Here is a 17632-nt window from a genome sequence, read left to right on the forward strand (position 1 = left end):
GGCTTTGCCACAGCACTTTCCCAATTTCTTTCGCACTGCTTTTAAAGTTTAAACAGAGCGAGTAGGAATTTGGCAAAGAACCTTGACCGAGGCAGAGGTCAGACCCACAGGTGCGGCAGCTGCGCGGGGAGGGAAGACCTGGCAGGTGCTGATGCAGGCCTCCCCGTGCCAGACGTGTGGGCTCGGAGGCTGCTCCCAAGGTTTCCAGGGCAGCATCTGGGCGCGCTGTGGTCCGGGAGGAGGGGGATGGAGTGGCCGGTCAGCGACGGGCCAGCTCGGGGAGCTTCCTGTCCCCTCCACCGTCGGAGCGCCACGGATGCCTGGGAGTTGATGAGAACCGCGGCGGCTGGGAAGCCCCCAGGCGCCGGGGCGGGGCGGCCGCAGCCCGCTGACCAAACCGGGAGGAGGGGCGCTGAGGTCCTCAGTGGCGTGAGGGCGGGGCCGGGGGCTGGGACCCGCGGGAGGGAGCGCCGCGCCCGCCGTGCTGCCATTGGCCGTGGAGCCGCGGAGCAGGAGAGGGGGAGGAGGCGGCGCTCCATTGGTCGGGCTCGCCGGCCAATCCCGGGAGGTCTGGGGGGACCAGGCTAGGGGCAGAGCGTGCGGAACCACGGAGCGGGCAGCCAGCCGGGCAGCCAGCCCCACTCCAGAGTGACCCTGAGTCTCGGCGGGACCCGAGTCCGACCGGACCCTCGAAGCATCGTCCACGTTCCCCAGCCGCGCTCCGGATTCTCTCGCGCCGCGTAGAGGAGCTTGCTCGAGCATCTCCCGTGCGGCCGCCGCTGGGGCTAGGAGTAGGGACACCGAGGGCCACAGATCACCCACCCCCCGAGCCCGAGCGCAGCCCCTTCCCACCGTCGGAACCGCCATGACCCACTTCAACAAGGGCCCTTCCTACGGGCTCTCCGCCGAGGTCAAGAACAAGGTACGCGCGCGCGCGAGCGGTCCGGGGTCTGCCGCGGGGAGGGGAGGGCTGCGAGCCGCCGCGGAGAGGCGTCGAGGCTGCCGGAGAGGTGCGCGCTCCGCAGCTCCCGGAGCCGGCTCGCACGCGCTGGCCCTGGCTTTGTTCCCGCGCCGCGGCCCTGGCGGGCGGTGGGTTCCCGGACGCCTGGAGTCCCGCAGCGCCGCGGGGCCCGCTCGAAGGCTGTGGGATGCTCCCCTCCGGGAAGAGGGCGCTCCAGAGTGGTCTTTGGCCCTTAGGCGGGGCCTTGCCTCGCGGCTGGGACTCCGGGAGTTGCCGCCCCCGCCATCCGCCTGGGTCGGGGCTGCGGTGGGACCCTGCATCTCCTCCCATCCTGGCCCCCTCCTCCCACAAACGAAGTTGGGCGGTTACGTGGCCAAACCGGGCCCCTCATTGTTCCTCTCCTTCTCCATGGGAGGGGACGCTGAGTGTCCCGCCGACCCCTGGGACCCGCGGGCGGAAAGGGAGCCCGTCGGTGGTGCCTTGGTGTAATTGCCGCTGGTGCGGGAAACCCAGACAAAGCCTGAACGCGCCGCCTGCGAGCCGGTTCAGCTGTAGATGGGAGAGTTAGAAATGCAATCCTGAGAAGTTTGCAGCGCGTTGAATTGTCACGATATCTCGGCAGGGTCGCTTTTGTTCGGTGTTTGTTTCCTGTGGCGGGTTGTATTTTTGGAGTGATTGGAATCTGGCGACGCCGTTTTGCCGAGTACTCATCTCAAGAATGCATCGGGGTTTATCTTTCGGACTTCTGGCCTGGGAAAGAGATGAGAGGCGTCCCCCCTCCCCAAATCCTCTCCTTCCTTCCTCCCTGCTTGCATTCCAAGTCCATGACATCAGGGGTTTCGGGGGGGGGGGGGGCACCAGCCAATCCGCGTGGAACTGCGCACAGACCGCTCATTGTCTCCTTTTTGCTGTTCCGGCCAAAGCGCCACAAAGGAGGGCTGGTGTGGTTTAATTCTCATTAACCTCCCGGGAGCCAAAGCATGTCAGGATTGTCACCGCGCTGTCCCACCTCTGGTAGAGTACAGTGGCGTTGTCAGGGCTGTTAACCCCCGGAGCTGCCGGTGTGTGCGGTGTGGTGGGAATCCCGTGGAAGTAATGAAGCGCACCGTCGTCAGATGCTCGCGAGAGTGCGGTTTATTCTCTCCCGCTGTTGTAGCTAGCGCACCCCTTTGCAATTCCCCTAGAAGATTCCGAACAGTCTTTGAAGCAAGGGGTTAATTTTCGCCTGTGTTCTAAAATTGAAATCTTCAGGGTTTAACCTTTTCAAATGTTTGGTCTGAATTAAAGTTTTCCCGAAGAGGCAGAAAAGTTTGTTGGGAGCATAGCACTCACCGACTGAAAACTTCGTTGTAAAATAGCGGTCCTTCCAAGTTTATAGCCCGAGCTTTGGGGAGCCGAGGGCGTTGGCGGGTGAGAACTGGGTGGTTTGTGCCCTGGCGCACGAATTGTAATTCCCTCTGGGATTCTGGCGCCCTCTGAGCCTCTTTACCTTTGCATTGTAAATGAGGTGCTGGTGACGTTGGCAGCCCTTCAAGAGACTTGACTTTTCCTGGTTCTTAGTATCCAAGCTGGTTTTCCTTTTGCTAACTGGCATAATAGCTTCTCCGCATGTCGTTCTAATTGAGCCAAAAACCCCAGGAAATGCAGAGACTCGGGCCGGATCACTACTATTGAAAGTGTTGGAAACAGTAAATCCTCAGGTTTTTTTGTTTGTTTGTTTTGTTTTTAGAACCTTTGGACAGTTACAAAGGCTGTGGGAATTAAACACCAAGCCCATTTAAAAAAAAAAAAAACCTCTTTATCTATGCGGGGCTGTCATACAGGACCCTTTTATAAAAATCCTTTTGATATCAGCAGAAGAGGTGCCCTGTGAGGTGGAATACTGGTATTCCAGCATCATTTTCTCGTTAGGATACTGGGCTCAAGAAGGGTGTGATTGGCCCAGGGTCATAGAAGAAACTTGGAGTATTCTAAGAATTTCAACAATTGGTGTTCTGGTTTAGTTAAGTACTTAGCTATGTTCAACCACAGGACACTGCTGTCTGCCCTGCCCACACCTTTTTTTGTCACCCACCTGTTTCTACTTGACATTGTAATTATTCCTGTCCTGGTACTCAGCATCTGTTCCTGGCTTAGTAACCAAATCTGCATGCTTGAGTGAGGTGCTGATTTTTGACTGAAAGTGTAGGACCGTTAAGAGTGGACATAGGGAAACATGAACTTCACGTTGCAACTTTTCATTCACTCCTTTTCCCCTCAGGTATTCTATAATTTATGTGTTGTTCGAATACCAGAATTTTGTTATTAGTGTGTGTGGATAGGTGTTTTTTTCTGCACGAGTGCCTGTGCACCTTGTACCTACATTGCCTCTGGAGGCCAGAGGATGGGTTTGGATCCCCTGGAACTGGAGTTACAGAGGATTGTGAGCTACCACGTGGGTCCTGGGGTTCGAACCCAGAGTCTCTGCGAGACCAACCGATACTCTTAAGCATTTAGCTGTAGGGGCAATTCCCCAGAATTTCCTCTCTTAAACCATCATTTGATGTCTTGGTGGGCAGTGTGGAGAGGAGTTTGAGGCCAGCAGATGTCAACTCTAGGTCCTGCCCCCTTGGCTAGTTCCTGCTTTGGATGATGTGGGCAGGCCCCTGGACATCTGTCTGATTTAGGATTTAGGTCTATTTTATTTCTTGCAGTTGTCTGTCTGTCTGTCCTGCTCTTCTAAGGATTCACTTTGTATCACAAAGCATTGGGCTATACTCAGTGGTCAAAGCGCCCCCCCCCCCCAACCAGTGAATTGACGGCATCTTTGATCCTAAATACTTTGAATCAGTAAAGTTCCAGGGCAACATCTTTGAAATTAAACATTTAGTTGGTGAGATGGCAATATAGAACAGAACACACAAACCAGGGCAAGAAAATGTGGAAAGCAGGATTGAAAAAGAAAAGATTCCCTTCAGTCTGCACTGTGGATCAAATGTTTCTGCTTTTTTTGAGACAGGCTCTTGTGGAGTTGAGGCTGATCTTGAATTCACTATGTAGCCAAGACCGATCTTGAACTCCATATTCCTGCTTCCACCTCCCAGTTGAATTCTGGGATTACAGACATACACCCACCATTTCTGGCCTGTCTTTAAATGACAATAGAAGAAAGAAACAGCGAAAAGGACCAGTAACTGTGATCTGCATAAAATCCTAATGGGCCAGGGAAGGAGTAGATTCGGTATTAGACTCTGGAAGGAAGATGGAACTTACCATAAGTGATAACGTCCTGTGGGTTGTACAGGTTGAACAGGCTCTGTGGGAACGAAAAGGAGAAAAAGAAAAAGAAAGTGTAATAAAAACCAACAGACCCTCTAAGGAAGGGCAACGTTTCCTGACAGTTGGGTCTAAAGGTTGGAGCTAGTGAAAGCTGGCTTGGACGGATATTGCAGGAACCTCACAGGAGTGCAAAGGGTTGGTGTCCCCCCCCCCCCCCCCCCCCAGTGGTTTTACAACAATATGTTTTCTTGGTGGAGAATGGGATTGGAGCTCGTGATTGGAAGGTGTGTTCTCACAGGCTTCTGTTCCCATAGGAAAGTCTGGTTTGAGCAAAGTGGTTTCTTGGAGAATCTCTTTGGTCACCCATTGGTATTCCCAAACATCTAAAAGCTACTTTGGAAGACAGCAGTAAAATTTTAAATCACTTAACAGTAAATTAAACAGTCCTATACTAAAATGAGGACCAGGACCCATGACCTCCTTGCTTGCAGCTGTCTGTCTCATGCATTTGGAACAGACAGCTGCTTTTCGGGGTGGCTTGGATCAGGGTACTTCCCAGGTGACTCCAGCATAAATTGTCACTGAAGCCAGGCTTGATGGTGCACTCTTTAATTCCAGAACTAGGGAGGTAGAGGCAGGTGGATTTCTGTGAATTTGTGGCTAGCCATGGCTATGTAGTAAGATCCTGTCTCCAAAATAAATAGATAAATAAATAAAAATAATGAAATCACTTAAGGTAGCACACCAGAATCACTGCAAAAACGTGTAGCAGGGTTTACCCTTTTTTATTTAAGTACTGAGGTTAAACAATTTCTCGATAAAAACTTGATATTGTTTGTCTCTGCTCATCAGAGAGAAAGATCCAGGTCTTATTCTGGGATGCAGTTCAAGCTCTGTATTAGGCTGTGGTTTGGAGCATAATATAAGAGTTGCTGTGTAACTAATACAATCCTCATTGTAAGAAATGGAAACATGTCTTGCAAGTTGTAGTAAATATTTATTGATTTAATGAGTTCATCCATCAGGAATAGATTTTGCTGTCTCAGCAGCTGTAAATCAATCTGCTAGACACACACACACACACACACACACACACACACACACACACACACACACGAGAATTCTGTTTCACAGGTCTGATGTTTTCGAAGGGCTTAGGTGGTTTTGTTTAGTTATGGTTGAGACAGGGTCTGACTGTGTAGCCCTGGAACTGGCTGTGTAGACTAGGATGGTCTCGAACTCTCAAAGATCCACCTGCTTCTGCCTGTCAAGTGTTGTGTCTTCATAAAGAAGTGTGTCCTAATACCAGCCATGTGTAGTTGTAAAGTAACTTGTTCTGTGTCTTAAAACTTAAAAACCACTAAAATAATTCCATTTCATTGCTGATTTGGGAAAACTTTCTTGGACTCCCAGTTAGAGAGAAATGTAGAGGTCCCCTCTGAAAAGGCTACTCTGGTGCTAGCCTCCCAGAAGTGGGACAGGGTGGCTGTCCAGCCAGGTCAGGGTCTTTGCTGCTGGAAGGGACTAAAGATTGAGGTTTGCTGCCAACCCACCTTTCTTTTCTTGACCCCATCCCCTCATCTTGACCACATCATAAAGATGCACTTGGAAAGGATGAGGAGAGGGCCACAGCTACTCTGGAACACTTGTTTGTCATGCTTACTGGCCTGTGGCCTGTAGCCTTTCACAGTCCGAGAACGTTATATTGTTAGCCTACAGTTTTAGATTTCAGAAATAGGCTGAACAGTGAAAACATTGTCAGTACTTCCAGTAACTAGAGGGGTGTGTGTGTGTGTGTGTGTGTGCGCGCGCGCGCGTGCGCGCGCGTTTTCTCTTATGACTGTTTCCCTTCCGGATTAGGACAGGAGGATTAATGAGGTTTTTTTTTTTTTCTCTTCCATGGTTTAATGGTTTTTTTCCTCTGCACTCCACTCACTGTAGATCATGCCTATCATGGTTAATATTACTTGTGACTGTATTTTTCTCTTTTAAAGCATATTCAGATGGTTTTGTTTTGCTTCTTCCACCATCATTGTAGCCATCTTTTTTTGGGGGGGGAGGGGTTCGAGACAAGGTTTCTGTGTGTAGTCCTGGCTGTCCTGGAATTCACTCTGCAAACCAGGCTGGCCTCAAACTCACAGAGATCTGCCTGCCTCTGCCTCCCGAGTGCTGGGATTGAAAGCTTGTGCCGCCACTGCCTGGCTCTTGTGGCCATCTTAATTAACTTCCTTCTTATGATAGATGGTGGTTGTGTGAAGCTTGTCCTTAGTGTGGGGGCAGGTCCCGTGTTCTTCTTGGCATTAGCCATATACTGTGTGCATTGGTTCTCTGGCTCTCTCTAGATTCAGCCTCACATGGAATCTTAACTTTTAATACCTGTCTTCTTGTATCCTCCACGTTTGGTAAGCATTTCTGGAAAGGGGGTGTGCATCAGGTTGCTTGTGGGAATTCATGCCTAGTCTCTATGGTAGATAATATAAACATGATTTGCAAGTTTTATAAACACACATTTCTGAGCACAGAAAGGTCTCCTCTCCTGGTAGCACCATCTCTGGTTCCTGTCAGTGAAGAATGGGTACCCTGGATTTGAACCCAGTTTCTTTGGGATTCACTGTGGACTTTGGGCAAGTGACTTAACCTGTTTACAGCTCACCTGCACAGTGAAGAAGTAATAGTCAGCTTTGCAAGGTTGTAGGAGAAATCTGATGTTCATGTCAAGTGTTCAGGATTAGCCCAAAGCGCACTCAGTACAGCTGATGTGAGCATTTTGCTGCTGGCTTAGGTTCAGTTCTGGCTTCTGAGCTGTATTTGTCTTGTAGATGTTGATAGTGCCTCTAAAAGCTGAGGTTTCATCTGTGTCTGAGGTTTCTGATAGAAGAGGACCAGGACACTGAGCATCCCTACTCCGTTTCCCTTTTTCATCAGGAATGTGTTGGTGTCTGGATTGTTGTCCAGAACTCCCATAGCATCCTGGGTGATGCCTCTTTCTCCCCCATGCTCCCTGAAGGCCTGGGTCCTCTGTTCTTTTCTGGCCTAGTGTATCCTATGAGGAAGAAGGAGGACTCCTGTGTGTCTGCCTTCTGGGAAGCTGGAGGGGAGTGGGTGTGCCCCTTGGGCGGGGCATCTGCACTGGCAAAGCCAGAGAACCAGGAACACGGATGCAGCAAAGAGACCCTTTTTTCCCCTTCCTCTCAGGCCTGTCTTTTCTTTTTAATCCTAGCCCCTTGCTACTTACAGGCTCAGCCAGTGGGTAGGGGTACGAGCTTCATTGTTACGCTTTCCTCCCTCTCTTTTGCTTCATGTAGGAGGAAATCTGAGAAAAAATAATTAATACCATGTGTAGCACGTCTCTCTGACTGTTGGTTAATTCCGACATCTGATTCTATTTAAAAAGCAGCAGCAAGCCAGGGGCTGTAGCTCAGCTGCTCGGCTGCTTGCCTAGTGTACACAAAGCCCCGGGTTCAATCACAGCACTGTGTAAACCCAGCATGGTCCCAGGAGCCTGTAATCCTAGCACTTGGGAGGTGCAGGCAGGAAGATCAAGAGTTCAAAGCCATCCTTGGCTGGATGGTTAGTTTGAGGACAGCTTGAGCCACATGAGAGAAGTTGTCTTAAAAAGGAGGTGGGGAAGCCCAACGGTGGTGGTGCACACCTTTAATCCCAGCACTTGGGAGGAAGAGCCAGGTGGATCTTTGTGAGTTCGAGGCCAGCCTGGTCTACAGAGTGAAATCCAGGAAAGGCGCAAAGCTACACACAGAGCAACCCTGTCTCGAAAAACCAAAAAAAAAAAAAAAAAAAAAAAAAAAAGGTGGGGGGGGGGGGAGGGGGAAATAATTAAATAATTTAGTCAGTAAAGTGCTTGCCCTGAAGACCTGAATTTGATTCCCAAGAAGCCATGGGGAAGAAAAGAAACACCTGGGTATGGTAGCATGTGCTTGTACTTGTAATCCCAGCACTGAGGCGGATAGGTCTCCAGCCAAGTAGCCTAGCCTACTCAGCAAGTCCCAGGGCAGTAAGAGACTCTGTCTCTGGGGTGGAGTGGGTAGATGGTGCTTGAGGAATGGCACCCCAAGTTGTCCCCTGGGTTCCACACTTATATACACATTCCCTAAAAGAAAAGCTACAGTAGTCATGTTATACTTTCCATAGAAATGTATGTACATGAACCTCATCCTGGGAGCTTGTTGGAGTCCATGGCCACTAGCAGCAAAACCACATCCCTCGGGCTGTTCTGAGCGGGGCATTTGCTTCAGGTTTCTGCAGAGAACCTGAATGCTGTGTATTAGGAACCCTCATGACCCTGGCCAGATACACTTAGACATTTAACTTGCCAGTTAGGTTTTCATCTCTAGTTTTCTTTCTCTCCTGGCTCGATCTCTTTATCCTTTCTTTTTCTTCTTAGTGGCCAGTGATTCGGTTTTAGATATTTTCCTGTAGTTGATTTTCTAGTACCTTCCAAAACACCCGCAGCGAGAGGCTACTTTCCAGAAAGGCCAGTAGAAAAGTTTTCGGTATGAGATCTCCTTGCCAGATATCTTCCTGTGAACTTTTGAACCAGGCTGGCACTGCCCCCCGAGACTGCGGAGTCCTCTGGCTAGTGGAAGCAGAGCTCTTACCTGGCAGCAGCCTCCAGTGTATCATGTGATGAACTGACACGGGGCGACAGGGATAGTGGAGGAGTCTCTTAACTCCTGGCCCCAAGCCGTCCTCTTTGCTCAGCTCTCCTCAGTAGCTTGGGAGTCCAGGCATACTCCACGCTCTCCTCTCGCTACTTTGAGATGAACTAGCTATGAACTGGAGCGTGCAGGGGAGAGGAGGTAGAAACTGTGTAGACTCTGGGCAGACCTGGGTCCAGATTTCTGCTTGGTACTCAGTCTTTGGATAGACCATCTCTGCTTGCTTCCTTGCTCACTTTGAGAACCTCTCCAACTCTTTAATCTTGGTTTGGTGAATGAAATAATTGTGGAGATTGGGAACAGTGCCCAAATGTAAGAGCGCTGCACTGAAAGAACCCTGTATCCCCCTCCCCGTCATCACCATGGCTCCAGTCACCCCAGGTGTCACTCAGATGTTCCGCAAACCGAACTGTAGTCTGTTGTATGGATTTCCATGATTTGCTCACTACTTCCGAACTGGGAAACTTTCCTTACAGATGCTCGTGTGGGAAAGTGCATAGCTCTGGACCCAGTACGTAAGGGTATATATTAAGTTTTTAGCAGTTGTTCATTTTGAAAAATCAGTTTATACTCCTAGCCAATGGTTATGAAATAGGAAGACCTTTCTTTCTTTCTTTCTTTCTTCCTTCCTTCCTTCCTTCCTTCCTTCCTTCCTTCCTTCCTTCCCTTTTTTTTTCTGAGACAGGGTTTCTCTGTGTAGTTTTGTGCCTTTCCTGGAACTCACTCTGTAGACCAGGCTGGCCTCGAACTCACAGAGATCTGCCTGGCTCTGCCTCCTCAGTGCTGGGATTAAAGACGTGCGCCACCACCACCCGGCTTTCTTTTTTAATCAATTGAAAGCCAGTACTTGGAAGACAGAGAAAGAAGGATCAGGAATACATAGTAAGTTCCAAGGCCGATCTGGGACTCTGGGCCACATGAGACCCTGCCTCAAAAAATCTGACAGCAGGGCCTGGAGAGATGGCCCATCGGTTAAGAGTTCTTGCTATACGATCATAAGAATTGGAGTTCAGATCTTAACGCCCATGCAATAGTCCATGCCTGTAACCCCAGCTCTGAGGAGGATGAGACAGGAAGATCTTTGGGGCTTGCTGGCTTCCAGCCTGTATGAGAAAACATGAGTCCCAGGTTCATGGAGAGACACTGTTTCAGACGCATAGGTGGGGGTTAGAGAAGAGGAGACTGATGGCCCTTTTTTTTGGTCTCCGTGCGTCCACAGGTGCACACACGTACACATACATTCACACTCGGCCATCCCTATCTCAAAAGAAATAACAGCCAGACAAGCAAAAAACCGAACAACAAACCTATGTCAGTGGCCTTGCTGAGGCTCGAGCCACATGTGTTAGCTCTTGATGATTCTATGTTGAGTCACCATCTGTAATTCCTGTTTCACTGTTCCCCCTTTCAGACATGGGGACCAGATGGGGGGTGGGGAGGTGGGGACACTTCCACTAAAAACTACTTGGTAAGTAATTCTTAAAGTAAAAAGCTTAAGCGGCATCAGAATGATCCCATGTTAAATGGCCATCAAGTGTTATCAGTTAATTAATTGCAATGATATGCAGTCAGCCCTCTGGCTGTGAGCTTCACATCTGTGGAGGCAGCCAACCATGGACTGAAAATATCCCCCAAATGTTCACGTCTGTATTGAATGTGTACACAGACTTTCCCACCTGTTCTCTGAACAGTACAGTATAGTAACTGTGTGCAAAGCATTTGCATTTCTGTTAGACAATGTAGGTCATCTAGAGATGATTTGAAGTGTGCGGGGGCGTGGCTGGAGTTGTAACTTGGTGGAGTGCCTTCTTAGCAGGCGGATAGCCCTGGGTGCCATCTCCAGTACTATACTCATAAAATGTCACGGAAGGATGTGTGGAGGTGACTTGCACATACTACTTAAAATACCGTTTTGTACAAGGGGCCTGAGCATTGGCTATTTTGGTATTGTGGTGAGGAGGGAAAAGCCCTGGAACCGGTCCCTGTGGATACCAAGGGACGGCTGCTGAGTGTGAACAGTCTTCCAATATCTGAGTGGGAATCACCAACAAAGCGTAGGCAAAGAAGGGGGACATTCAGAGAGTTCCTGCAGTGTTCCTGAATGAACTTGGGGTGATTCTCAGCAGCTGTGTGAAGTGGGAGCCACTGAGGATCTTCAGTTTGTAACAGAAGCGCACATGTGGAGACGCCCTAGCAGTTTCCAGACCTTCTCCATGTTAGTCCTGGGCTAGAATTCAGAGAGAACCAACATCTTTCAAGAGGCAAAGAAGAAAGGTGTGGAGCCCCATGAGGGCAGGCCAGGGTGAGGAGCCCTGAGACAGGGAGGGGCCTTTGACAGAAGGCAGAGGAGGAGAGTCAGGGGTCCGGGAAGGCTGGTCTCATGCAGGAGGAGGGCTGGAAATAGGCCAGGGATTGGGCTGCTGAGCCCTTACTGCCAACCTTTTGAGAGATTGTCTTCAGGGGAGCATTTTTCCAGGAGGTGGGAGCACTGAGAGAGGAAATGGAGAGAGCTGGCCAGACATGAAAGACAAACAGGTCAGTGCTTGAGACCAGCATCAGGATAGTTCAAAGGTTTGCTTGTTTCGGTTGAGATGGAAGCCTGTGCCCATTGAAGGGCCAGTGAGGGGAAGGCTGGGGGCAGAGAGTGGACTTGAGGGTTAGCAGAGGTGGGAAGAAAGTGGAGCACCCTGAAAACATAGAGGTGATGTGGACGTCTCTTGAGCCAGTAGTGTTTGTTGCTCTTACGTGGGTGGAGTGAGGTATCACTTTGGCCCTGGTCTGGCCTGGAGCTCCTGAGCTGGTAGCATAGGCCACAGAGAGTGAAGGCGTTGGGCCTGTATATGGAACACTCTGCATTTTGCTGCTTGTCTCTGCCAAGTCCTGCAGGGCCCTTTGCTGCCCGGGTGCTTGTTCCCTCCCCCCATTCCCTTGTCCCTTGACCTGGAGGGGATGGGAAGTGGGGTTTCCGTTGTTGGGTTCTGTGCGTGTGTGTCTGTCACATCACCTCTGGGAGACCTCTGTGCTGGGTCAGAAGACTGACGGACACTCCAGTTCACGAGGTCCGACTTTGTTCCTCTCGGTGTATTCAAACTCCGTGACAGTCACATATGGTATGAGATGTCTTGGGTATCCTGGGGCCTCATAGCCAGGTCCTAGCTGGAAAGAGGAAGCTGTGTTCAAGTTTTATTTATTTATTCATTTGTGTGTGTGTGTGTGTGTGTGTGTGTGTGTGTGTGTGTGTGTGTAGACTCTGAATCTTGGAACTAATTATTTCCTTCTTTGTTGTGGTGAGTGAGAAGTTTGAACTCCAGTGCGCCTCTAACCTGCCTTCAGTGGCTTTTGTGTAGGTCAGGGTGGAATGCAGGTATGTGACCCTAACCCCCGAGTTTATTTTTCACATTAAAAGAAAAATGAACTCAGGCTTTTAACTTAGGGTCTCTACCAAGTTTTTGCATAGCTTGGGTCTGGGGACTAAGGCCGATGAGGGATCGGACAAAGGACAGACACATGGACAGACACATGTACTGGGGTGGAGTGGACTGGGCTCTCTTGATGGGGAAACCACAGTATCCTCGATGCTCAGTGCGTTTAATAGATGTAGTTGAATAGAGAGGTGGGGTTATTTCGTATAGCTGAATGGGCAAGTGGGTTATTATACAAAGATATAAAAGGATTCATGAGTATTAAATACAGCTGAGCACGGAGACAGAGTTAGCTGATCTTGGTAGGCTAGGCGCACTCTCTGTAGGGGAGCTGTCTTCAGGCTGTAAATGTGGGGCAGGGAAGCTATGGTGGGTATTTTCTGTATACACTGTCAACATTTGCACTCAGACCAGAAAGAGGCTTTGCCTCTGAGCTTCACCTGGCCATGCCCATGTCAACCGCACATGCTCACTCAGGACTTCCCTCCCTAGAGGTCACTTCCCATTCCATTTCACGAGGCACAGGGGAGCTTTTTGTTAAGGGGGAAATGGGAAATTCCGCCCTGTTAGTTCATGGAAACTTGGTGCCCTCTCATTTCAAGTTAGTAGTCCAGATGTAGCTGGTTGTGTTAGGCATCAACTGGACAGGATGCCATTGTCGTAAAGGCGCTTGTAGTTGGAGATAACAGATCGGAGCCCCAGGCAGTTAGTCCCACAGTTGGGGCCCACTGAAGTGCTGACAGCTGCCTCCCACGTGTCCTGATCCTCCAGCTCAGCAGTGGGTAGGGAGTCACTTGGCTCACGGTAACTCGGGGGTGATGGGATGCTCACCTGGGCTTCCGAGGTCAGTACCAAGGAACTTCTGGTGCTTTGCTTTGGGGTCTACGATGGTGAAGTGGCTTTTGTGAATTCCTGAAACCACAGTAGATCTCGAGTTGCATCCTCTAAGGTAAACTTGAAATTATCCGGTGAGGAGTAAGTACGTATCCCAAGGCTGCAGAAGGTGATGCAGCCAGCGCAGCCCGCATAGACTTCAGCTCTGCCTGCGTGTGGCTCCAAGGTTTTGGAGGCAGCCACAGTCCTGAATCTGGACAGCAGTGAAGAGCTGGCACCACATCGGGTGCTGTGGAGATGCATGTGTGTGTTCCAGCCGTGGGAACAGAGGAAGTGTGTAAACTTGAGAAGCAGCCCCGTTTTCATCCACTGAAGCTTGAGCTGGGACCCTGTTTCAGCAAAATCTCTACAGCGCTCTCACATTGACAAGGAAGCCCTTTCTTTATCAGAGAACTTTCTCCAGCTGGCTTTCTTACAAGCGGGCTTCTTGCTTGCACGTCATTGGTACTAACAAGGTATTTTCCCATTTGGCTTCTAGTCCATTTCCGTGGGACTTCTATTTATTTATCCTGGGTCTAACCTCCATGTGCCTCAGAATAAATTGGCTCTGTCCTGTAAAACTTTCAGTTAATGTTCAGATCATGGCTATCCTCTCTCTCAGGCCCCTTCTGGGGTGTGTATAATCACTCGTGGCTGCCCAGTTTTTCATAATAGGCTGTGTATGATTGCTTGAACATTCAGTCATTGAGACAGGCTAGCTTCCAGCTTGTAATCCTGCCTCTGTCTCCTAAATGCTGGGGTTATAAACATGGGCCACTATGCTTGGCTGTATCTGAATTCTGTAATTTCTTACCACCCAGTTGGATCTTTCTAGAGCAGTGGATCTCAACCTTCCTAATGCTGCGACTTTAATATGGGTCCTCATGTTGTGGTGACTCCCCCCAACCATAATTTTTTTTTTTTTGTTGCCGCTTCATAACTGTAATTTTGCTACTGTTGCAAACTGTAATGTAAATATTGGTGTTTTCTGATGGTCTCGGGCAACCCTCATGAAAGAGTCATTCAATCCCCCAAAGGGGTTGCGACCCACAGGTTGAGAATCACTGTTCTAGCGCCTGATAACCACTTTGTTGTGTCTTCTTTCAGAATGCATCTGGATCACAGTATTGGCACGATGTGGTTTCACCAGGGTACAGTTGAATGATTACCCAGCATTCTGTGTATTTGATTCTAAACCACCTCTTGTTTTGGTCAGGATGATAACCCAGTCATGTGGAACAGGCATCCCTCTGTAGACAAGAGTCTAGACCACACTTTGGCAACTGGATTTTCCCTTTCTGTAAAGTTAGGTGAGAAGAGCAGCAGGCGGTTTAATAGTTCACATATGTGTTTCCCACTTACTTCTTATGCTTTCCTTGGGTATCAAACAAACAAGAATTATATCTCTATACAAAGAGAACATTAACTCAGCTCACTGAGGAAGCACTGTTAGTTCTAGACCTTCGGGGCAAGGTTTTAGATGTATCTCGAATAATCTGTTTATTGTACAAAATAAGATGCTTCCGATTCCCCATTTAAGTTTCATAAGCACACTGCACGGCTTCTAGATCACTCACGACCAGAGCAGAAGGGATCTGAGCCTCCAGGAACTCATCACTGTGAGCTCCTCCTGCCTAGCTGTGGATAGTCACAGAGTGCCTGGTGACCGCTCCTGGCCGACCTTCCAGGACTAGGACTACTCCAGACAGGGACTATGTCCCTAGCAGTCCATCTAAGATGACTAGATTGGCTGATGAAGGGGTGACTCCTGTGGTGACCGCAGCAGCATTCAGATGCAGATGTCTTTCCGAACAAAGTAGACCTTTCTTGATCAGAGGCCTTCTGGTGACATGAGCCATAGATGAATGTCACTTTTTAAGTACTATTTTGTTCCATGTGACATTGAGAGCCACAGAGGTGAAGTGCCTGTTTCACCTCACGGGAGGAGACCTGCACGGCTGTGCTTGATGTGACTTTGAACTTTGCTGGCTGCGGGTGATAACTACCCAAGGTGCTTGCTTGCACACTCGCCAGAAGTTCCAAGTCCCCTCCAGGACTGCCACCCTCCCCTACCAGTGACAGAGAGCCTTGTTTTGGGGGATGAGAGTAGGAAGTGGACAGACCTGCCTCCAGGATTTTGTTCACGGTTGTTCACCAAGTGAGATGTTTCCATCCCTGTTAAGTGAAGTTTTCGAGTTTTAGCGTGTTTGGGGAAGCCAGCCTCCATAGGTGCATGCTCCCCCCTCCCCATTTAGGGTTGCACTTCTACACCTGAGAATCTGAAGGTGATTTTTCTAGACCGAGAGGCTAAAGTTGACCTTGTTCTTTGCTCTTTCTTCCCTCTGTGTTGATGTTTGGACTAGGCACTAGGCCCATTTTCTCTTGGTGTTTTTAAAGGTTCCGCTTCTTGTCAGTTTCACAGCATTCACGGCATCATCGAGTCCTAGGGTCTCTGTGTTTATCTGACTGGTAGAATCTGAATCTGGCAAGTCTTGTGTTGAAAGCTTGGTTGTCTAGCTATAGCTGGTGGGATGTGGAGGAAACAGGAGGCAGGGCTTACTGAAAAGAAGTGATGTCATTGGGAGGCCTCCCCTTAAAGGTGTCTTGGATCCTAGCCCCTTCCTTTGTCTCCTTTTCTTCACAGACACCATCAGCTACATAGTTTCCCCTGTCTCACATTTTCTACCATGGTGTTTTGCTCCGTCACAGGCCCAAAGAAAACAGGGCCAGGTAGCCACAGACTGAAACCTCCAATCCAAAGTTACCTGGCTTCAGATATTTTGTCTCAGCAGCAGGAAACTAACACGGTCTACATCAAGGGGATACCTTGGTCTGAAGGTCTGGCTGTACCAGACCTTTGAGATGCCCTTGACACCACTGTGCTAACCTGCTACAGATGTGGTTGGCCTTGACTTTCAGATTTCCCTGGCAAGTTCACACCGTAGAATTTTGGACTGTACTACTAGAATAACATCTCTTGGGGGCAGGATCTGTCTCTGAAGTGTGCTTCCTAGCCATTTGAGCAGAGCACAGAGGAGAGGACCAGAAGAGAAGCTGAAAGAAGAGTCCATAGCTGGGCGGTGGTGGGGCACACACCTTTAATCCCAGCACTCGGGAGGCAGAGCCAGGCGGATCTCTGTGAGTTCGAGGCCAGCCTGGGCTACCAAGTGAGTTCCAGGAAAGGCGCAAAGCTACACAGAGAAACCCTGTCTCGAAAAACCAACCAACCAACCAACCAACCAATCAATCAATCAATAAAAAATCCAGAAAACATGACAGATGCTGTTTCATTACTGTCCTATTACTGTGAAGAGAGACTGTGACCAAGAGCAAAACACATTCATGAAAGAGAACAGCCCATGAATATCATGGTGGGAAACAGACAGGCATGGTGCTGGAGCAGTATAGCTTTACATTCCTAATCCACAGGCAGAAGGACAGAGACGGGCCTGGCATGAGCTTTTGAAACCTCAAAGCCCACTCCCAGTGACACACTCCTCCAACGAGCCCACACCTCCTAATCCTTCTCAAATAGTTCACCAATTGGGGACTAAGCATTCAGACACCAGCCTTTGGGGCCGTTCATTAAACCACCACGGGAACTAACATGAGGGTAGTTTTAAGGTAGATAGATTGGGGTCCTGCAGAATTGTCTGAGTGGCTCAAAAGCAGCCCCAGGAGAATTCAGGCATGGCTGAAAATTGGGAGACAGTTGTCAGCACCAGAAACAATAACCTGGACTATTGTTTGAACAGTCTCTGTGATGATTTATTGTAGGAAGGAAAACCAATTGGTTCTCTATATGCATGGGCCGGGCATCTGCAGATTCAATCAACCACGTCAGAAATACTAGGAGAAAAATTGTGTGTTTGCCAAGCATGTATTTTCATCATCATTATGCCCTCTACTCCAGCATATTATATATTGCATGCAGTGTTTGGCTATGCTAAGGCTGCAGGTGACTTAAAGTAGACATGGCTATGCATGGGCTATGTGTCCATACTCTGCTATTGTATGTAAAGGACTGTAGGAGCTGGGGATTTTGGTATCTGTAGGAGTCCTGAAATCAGAGCCCTATTGTCGTTATAAGAATAAAAGTCAAGTACTCTTCACTCTTCGGGGGACTCTGCAGTGCCTGGCAAGTGTGGCCGTCAGGCAGTTCTTTTCCCATGAGCCCTCTGCCTCTAGGTTCCCTGGTAGCTTCTTGTTGATACTTGCTACTTACACCCAAAAAAACAAAAACAAAACAAAAACAAAAAACAACAAAAACAAACAACAACAACAACAACAAAACCCCGGCACCACGGCATAGCCCTGACTCTGTTTCTGGCCGGTTGCTGAGATGTCTTTGAAACCTTCTGTCTCCCCAGTTACTTTGTCTCCCTGTTGATGACTGACTTCCAGTGAAACCTCTCCAGGCTGCCAGGGCTTGGCGGCCTCCT

At 49.3% G+C, this 17632-nt stretch overlaps 1 protein-coding gene across 2 annotated transcripts in view; it reads left to right on the forward strand.

Annotated features, from left to right (window-relative positions):
• The first annotated feature begins 563 nt into the window (after positions 1-563).
• The window catches only part of Cnn3 (calponin 3), a 33125-nt gene continuing 16056 nt past the window's right edge, over positions 564-17632 (forward strand). Inside the window, exons 1-2 of one of the 2 annotated variants that reach the window (XM_036190561.1) lie at positions 13162-13165; positions 14607-14612. Coding sequence is in view for 1 of the 2 variants with exons in the window: in XM_036190560.1 (XP_036046453.1) it covers positions 866-922 (57 nt within the window). In the remaining variant the exon portion in view is untranslated. Of the gene's footprint in view, positions 923-13161; positions 13166-14606; positions 14613-17632 lie in introns of those variants that run through there. The other variant, XM_036190560.1, reaches the window with a different exon arrangement.

Source organism: Onychomys torridus, chromosome 6 (assembly GCF_903995425.1).
Source record: "Onychomys torridus chromosome 6, mOncTor1.1, whole genome shotgun sequence".
NCBI classification, from domain to species: Eukaryota; Metazoa; Chordata; class Mammalia; order Rodentia; family Cricetidae; genus Onychomys; species Onychomys torridus.